The sequence below is a fragment of the Temnothorax curvispinosus genome, unplaced genomic scaffold, assembly GCF_003070985.1.
Source record: "Temnothorax curvispinosus isolate PA1 unplaced genomic scaffold, ASM307098v1 QBEX01001249.1, whole genome shotgun sequence".
NCBI classification, from domain to species: domain Eukaryota; kingdom Metazoa; phylum Arthropoda; class Insecta; order Hymenoptera; family Formicidae; genus Temnothorax; species Temnothorax curvispinosus.
The window spans coordinates 87665-95277 of record NW_020211029.1 but is presented as its reverse complement, the minus strand read 5'-3'; the positions used below and the strand labels follow the sequence as shown (position 1 = coordinate 95277).

Genomic DNA, 7613 nt, shown 5'->3' with positions numbered 1-7613 from the left:
TGTGTGTGTGTGTGTGTGTGTGTGTGTGTGTGTGTGTGTGTGTGTGTGTTATAGAAATTCTGATTATAAATATGAAAAATTCTGAGACATTTTTTCACAAAGGAGGAAATTCGTGAAATATGCATCCATAACTAATTGAAAGGCAATTATGTCACAAATTTTGCAAAATTGGCGCCGATGACGGCTCGAGCCGGTGGACCGACCCTGATCACTGACCTGTGACGTCGAGAGGGCGAAATGATTAACGATTGCGTAAGCCTCGTCCGTGAAGATCTCCGGGATCGGCTCGCCGGCCTCCTTTGCCACGTAACGCAGCCCCATCAGGTGATTGTCGATACCCTGGCCGTGTATGTTGTCGTTCATCTCTTTCGTCTGCCTCTGCACCGCCAGGTCGAACAGCTCCTTGATCCTTTCCGCCTGGGGAAGCGAGCCGGAAGCAACGTTCAATTGAATCCATCGCGATTCGCGTCTTCTTTCGACGAAAGATTTTCCCGATCGTACATATCGAAGATCGAAGAAATCACGAAGCTCGGAGAAATCACGAAGGGAATCGGTACGCTCCATTGATTTTAACAAGACGGATTTGCTACTCTAATAAATTTCTTAATGAATTTTAAACCGATCTTTCTACATCTCATGCTAATTTGCACCGTAAGTTCCTTTTCATGATATTCCGATTTTAATGAACAGTGAATTTTATTTTTGCAGCTATATACTATATTTTGTGAAGTAGACGACACTCATTGTCAGTGACGAGCTTATTGCTTTTGAAACATTGTGGCGAAAAGCAACATCGAGCGTGAAGATAATCGGCGTTCATTAAATCAGTTCTTGAAACGTGTGTTAAATAAAATTCAAGGAGTTGCAAATTAAACAAATAAATAATGCAAAAGATAAGTTGATAATTTCCCTAAAACAAGGAAAATGTGCTTGCGGGGATACAACTAGTCAAGCAAATAAATCAAATTTGAAAACTATAATTGTAAGAATTTTGAAGATGTATCCGCAAATTTTGAAGGGACATATCTTTGTAGAGAGTTCAGCTTACTATGAACAGGAAATGACGACGAGCGAGGGAAAAAAAGAGCGGCTGAGACAACATCTCCGCTAAAGGGGAAACAACCAAGGTAAATGAGAAACAACAGCTCGTTGCCGCAGTATTTCCCGTACGAGGGTGAACCGCGTAAGGGAAACAAACGGAGTATCTCCGCGGAACCTGCCCGGGTGCCTCTCGAGGATCGTGCAAATACTCGATCGCGAAGGACAAGCGAATTGAGCCGGCGGCCCGGTCTAATTGATTGCCTTTTTCTCGGGGGGGTTCCCTATTTTTTCTTTCGTCCGGCCAAACTTGCGGATCTTACACGAAAAACGGTTTTTGTAACGGCAGTTTTCCTCTTTTGGAACTTTTGTACTTTGAGAAAATATAAACGCACGGAGAGACAGAAGCGTTATCTATAGATAGGTACAATTTGAGCGTCTTTCAATATAACGTAAATAAAAAAATTACATATAAATAACGTTTACTAATACAGGAACTCGTACATAATTTCTACACACCGATGACTTCACGTGCACCTTATAGATAAAGATCAGCTGAAGCGTAGTGTAGTACATACATATACGTAACGTAACGTATGTCGGTACAAAATCATAATTGTAAAAATATCACATAAACGTATTGTATGTCGGTGTAAAACCATAATTGCAAGAATATCACATAAACACACATAAATGTCCAATGAACGGCGAAAATAGATTGTAACAGAAACGATATGACGTAATCTAAATGAAGATAATGTATAATTTTTTATAATAATGTAGGACAAGATACTCTATAAACGGAAAGAAAACAACGTAGATATTATACCGAAATCTTCTCGTAGGTGGTTGCATTTGGCAATGCAAATGGGCAATACGACCAACCGCTGAGAAACTTTTTGTAGCACTGCAAAAGACGCATCGTGATATATATGAACGAATTTGCTACGTAGTAGTTACTACGTAGTAAAAGTGCTCGAAACAAGATTTTTGAAAATAGCGTTTTTAACCGGCGATTTATCGAGTCGTGAAAATTTTGTAATATCGTATCGTCCGTTATTTTCAACATTTAATTTTCTCGAGACCAGCGCATATCCAGTAAAATTTTGCTAAGGTTTCGTTATTTTGCGCGAACTGTCCTAATTAAATTAAATTATCCTAATTAAATTATTATCATAAAAAATATCATAGAACTTACGCAAAATAATCCATACAAAATAAAATTTATTTGTATTTACAAAACAAACGGCAAGGGACGCTTCGGGAATCAAAGCACTGGCGAGATTGGAGTAAAGTAAAGTAGGTAAACGCATTCCGCTCGACCTTGTCGCATTTCTGTCGAGTGTACTCGAGCTGTGTGTTTTACACGACACGAGAATCGCATAGGAAAAATGCCAAGTTTCAGTTACACTGTAAATGGTGAACTGAACTCTTTTGGGACTCCCGTCCACGGCGTTATTCGGCTGATTCATCTGGCTGTGCGGATCGCCCTGGCACATGGCCTTCGCCCACGCCAACGCTTCCGGGCTGGCCGCCCGGATGCAGTCCACCCGGCCCAACGCGAACCTCCGGATACCGGCGCTCTCGTAAGTGGCCACCAATCTCCCGTGGAGTCTGCGAACACCGCGAGATCATGACGGTGAAACGGCGACGATTTGGCGCGGTTTCAAAAACTTATCAACAACTGCTGCGGGCTTTCTCCACGTGATAGAGAAATAGAAAAAAGTCTTTCATATAAGATTCTATTCCGAAATTTAATTTCTGCTATCAAATTGCACAGAAATATAATACTTTTAACTCTAGCTGGTTACATTTTCGAGTCCTTAACTCGCTACACTCTGGTCCGTGAGCCCACTTGACTTTGTCGCGTGGCCATTTTCATTCTAATTAATACATATTTTTAAACTTGTAATATATAGGAATTGGAAATACAGAATTTCAATAAGATATTTATGATAATATTAGAGAGTGATTTGAGTTTAAATTGAACTTATTGTAAGGAAATGTGAAAACTAGGAAACCGAAAAAAACGTTCAACGGTGAACTGGACCGGAATGTGACGAGCTAGGGGCTAAAAACGCACATACGCAATCCGCGCGAACGAATCAACGAGAGAAAACAGTTTTGTGTGTGAAATTTTGAAGTTAAAGGAGAATTCTTCATCACTTCCGATATACTTCACCTGAAATATGTAAGCTGAAGCGCCAATTGTATGTACGCGTCCGGACTGACTCTGCAGGCTTTCACAAACTCCTTCGAATAGTCTTCAAACCACAGAATACAGAGGTCCAAATCTTCGACCAGTCTGAAAGACAAGAAAGAAATATTATAAGTGCGGATTTATAAATGGAATGTCACGTTTTTAACAGTTAATTTTTCAAAATCAATTTTCACATCAAGAATTGGATTTGGTCGCAGGTGAACAAATGAGCTTTCCGTGCGATTCTTTTTCTCTTTCACTTACGCGTCGAAGTTCATCATGGCTTCTCGGATATCGTTCAGACTCTGCTCGGTGAGGCACCACTCCAGCTTTTCGGGCGCCGGCAGATGCGAGGGCACCAAATTCTCGTCCGGCGGCGACATGGAGTCCACCTTCTCCGTTATTTCCTCGAACGCCGCGAAGACGGCCGGTGCCTCGCCGGCGGAATGCTCGTACGTTAATCCCCACATTCCGTCCTGTGTGTGCAAAACGATCATTGATAAAAAAAAGGAGCAAAACATAGTTCTGGGGTAAAAGCTCTAACAATAAGTACAAACGAAAAAATTGTACAGAATTCTGCTTCATTCATGTCGAGAAATAACAATCCTTTTTGAAATGTTGAAACGTAGAAACAATGAATGAAATTTGTGGAAAATACAACGTATGTATATTAGGTAAAGCCAGTGACATTAAACGCAAATGATATTAAACTGCATTATAAATGTTAATTATATATTCAACCTCGCGAAAATTAAAAAAGGAATATTTTAATGAAAATACACACACACGATTTAATAAATATATGGATAATACAGAAATACGCGCAAGAAATGTTATGTATATATCAAACAATTAAAATTTATAAGTCAATATTCATTGTTATTATTCTATTAATATTCATTGTTATTATTATACAAAGTCCATTATTGTATGATCGTTTGTCTATGAATTATAAATATTAATTACAAATATTGTTATTATATCAAGCACTAATAAATGATATGCAAACGGTTAAAAGAGAGGAAACGATCGATCAAACAATCTCGTTCGTTTACGCAATGTGATTAATAAATAAAATGAAGCTATAGAGATATCTCCCGCCGCGAGAGATTAATTAGCCGATCAATCGTAAATGAGACGCAATGCGGAGATAGACACGAATGCGCGGGACCATTTTTATCGTCTGTGGAAATGTTTCGACGAGGAAGGGGTTAAACACATTCCGTCGTGCGGCATATGAAAGCGCGCAACGTGTGTGCCGCAACGTCGCGGCGCGGCGGTTCACGAACGGCGATTTCGCCCGTGAACCCTGACACCAATCAAATCGAAGAGTCATCTTGGAAGCGGTGAAAGTGATAAGTACAATTCGGCCGAGCGCGTCCGCGGAAAACATACCGTCGCGAATTGTTGTCTGGTTGATTGCCGGGTTTCTCGGAAAAGTGCTCATTTGGCATCGCGCTGTGCGTTTTTCCAATTTACATATGATAGAGAGCTCCGTCAAACGACGCTAATCGTGCCGAGCTTGGGTTCGATCAGATTACAATAAAAAATATTGAAAAATTCGATTCTATTTACTTCACTTCAGTTCACTTCAGAATTGATGAAATTAAATTTTGAGTTGATCTGAAATACCTATATATACCCTCGTACTTTTTATATCTCAGAAACTTTTATTGGTTTTTGTAGCAATTTGCAAATAAGCGAAGTTGTATTTTCGTTTTGAGGCAGGAAAGAGGATGATGAAAGTTACATAATTTAAGTATAGCTTCATTGTGCCAATAAAACTTACGTTATAAATGCGAAACCTAGCTGAGCGCATTTATGGGTCTGAGGATCGACGGCCGGCTATAGTAGTTTAAACGTAGGTCCGTTAAACATACCTTGCCGAGGATAGCGTGGAAAGTCTTGTCGAACCAGCGATTCGCGCCCAAGTGCCGAGATCCTCCGCCGTGAAGAGCGTGATGAAGCACGTTCGCGTAATCTCGGTCGCCGATCCATCGGTCCTCTTTCTTCATGGGATTGTTAAATGTGGTCGGCAGCACGTCGTCGTCGATGCAAACGACGCAGAGACAGCGCTCCAGCAGCTCCAGATTGTGACGATTGCGCTCGTCTGCAAAAGTCGTTTTGCAGTCCCGTTAATTCGGGCGACAAATCAGCTTCGGCGATAGCGATTTTCGCATCCCGTAGCATCCGCGTGTGTTGCATGATATTACAAAAAAGCGATAATAAAGAATTGCTGCAATAATAATGGGAATCAAATGAAAATTTAGAAAGTTTACGGAAAAAAGATTTGCTGTACTATAGGGACAACTGGGACAAGTAACATCTTTTGCTGTGAGAGCTAATTAATTTAGCAATAGTAGCAAAACTTTTTGCTATTGCAACAAAAGGTTTTGCTACTATTGCTTTAATTAGCTCTCGCAGCAAAAAAATGTTAGTTATCCCATATTTAACTACATAATTTTTTCCGCGTTTGATTCCATTTACTTCACTACGGATTTGAATATTAGATGTTAAAATTTCGATCAGAAATATCTATACGCTCATAATTTTTCTCCCGGCTGCTGCCAACCTTCGGTTGGCGAAGACGAGGGAGTATGCGTTTCACTGGGGCCGAACCTTTGTTACCTTAGTTCTCGATAACTACAACATACTTCGATATGTGCTTCCGTATATAAGTTTCTTATTGATCAAGCAAGGTATTATAGCGTATAGGTATTTATAGCGTATAATAATCATTAATCGTTGTGTTAAACAAAAAGCGAAAAAACGATATATTACATTTATATGTCCTCTTATTGGCTATCGACTGAGTTACAAAGGAAATTGATTAACCAATGATATGCATCCGCATGGGGAATTTTAGTGACTTCCAGTTACCTCTATTGAGCTTCGGCAGAACGTACAGCTTTTCTGTTCATACCTGCACGCTCATTGGATATCGCGCGACACTATCGCACTAGTCTGCTGGGGCCATATGTCATTTTGAAGTGGCGGTCAATACAGTTAGGTTATGTTGTTATGTTATTGTGAACATAACATTGTGTACATATTAAAACGACAGTGCGTTTTCTACTACACATTTTCGTCGTATATTTTATAAAAGTGTCGAAAATTAGAGTGTTAATAATAAACTTTATAAGAAAATGGATGTTTCTATTAACAATGTAAAACAGATAAATATTTGCATTATATTATTATTTCCTTGAAAATTGCTATCTGTAACATTATTGTACAATAGATGCTTTCCAGTTAACGACACAAGCGTCATTCTATCTTTGTTGCTCACTTAGATGTTGAAAAAAGAGACAGAATGACGTTTGTGTCGACTTGAGTCGCTAAATAAAAAGCACACATTATGTCTCGTATTATGAGTACAGTATCTCTCGTTTATTTATAATTTAATTTATATATTTATATTATTATAATATTATTGCTTGTTTATTGTAATCAAAATATAGAGCTTTAGATAAATATTCCATTAACTTGCAAAAAAAGTAAAAAAAAAGGAGATAAAATATTTTTGGAAATATCATATTATTCGCAATCGTATAATTATTCGAAATATTGTACTATTAGCATGAATCGTATAATTGGGACAAGTCAGTTTTAAAACCGGGAAATACTGTACTTTTTCTTAACAGTAATTGCTTTTTTAAACGCCAAGCGTTTCTCAATCACGTTTTAGATGTCATAGAAAATTCTGTACTTAAATTGTTTAACTGTTATAACTTCATACTTAGTATTAAACTGAAATGTGTTTGTGGGTTTGCGCGCGCGTGCGCATGTATATGTATATTCTTATGGTTAAACTAAAATGTGTTTGTGTCACATGCACGCTCATGTGTGCATTTATATGTGTATTCTTATATACATGTGCATATATACGACGCACGCGCGCACGTACACATACATAAACAGAGAAATGTGTACAGAAAGAAGCAACCAATATATGCTGAATTATTAAGTGTAAAATTTGGCGTGGCGTCTCCCGACTGCTCTTTTAAAATATGCAATTAATAATTATAGCGTAAATAAGAGAGTATTTTTCATTATAAAATTTAAGTCTTTAATTCACTTCTTTTTCGTTAATGTTCTAGTTCCATTTCTGAAAAGGCATGTTAAATCAATATTCGAATTCATCGAAATTTATTAATTGTTGTTGCTTTTCCACGATGCCGATTGGTTCTCTGGCTACGCTTACTTCGTGAGCGGCTGTCATTGTATATTTTGACAGTTATGTGTATGAAAGAGTTAATAGTATAATAGTAATAGTATAATATTAAAGCTAAATAGCGCGCATAAAGCGCGCGTCTATAATGCCTAATATAATAATAATAATAATAATAATAATAATAATAATAATAATAATAAT

The 7613-nt window shown here is 38.1% G+C and overlaps 1 protein-coding gene across 2 annotated transcripts in view; it reads right to left on the bottom strand.

The window, feature by feature from the left end:
* Positions 1-7613, bottom strand: part of LOC112461598 (vesicular acetylcholine transporter) — a 99232-nt gene that overhangs the window by 5021 nt on the left and 86598 nt on the right. For both annotated transcript variants that reach the window (XM_025026919.1, XM_025026936.1), the window contains 5 exons: positions 5119-5348; positions 3503-3714; positions 3221-3343; positions 2448-2652; positions 217-417 (listed from right to left, as the gene is read on the bottom strand). In XM_025026919.1, coding sequence (XP_024882687.1) covers positions 217-417; positions 2448-2652; positions 3221-3343; positions 3503-3714; positions 5119-5348 — 971 coding nt within the window. The remainder of the gene's footprint in view (positions 1-216; positions 418-2447; positions 2653-3220; positions 3344-3502; positions 3715-5118; positions 5349-7613) is intronic.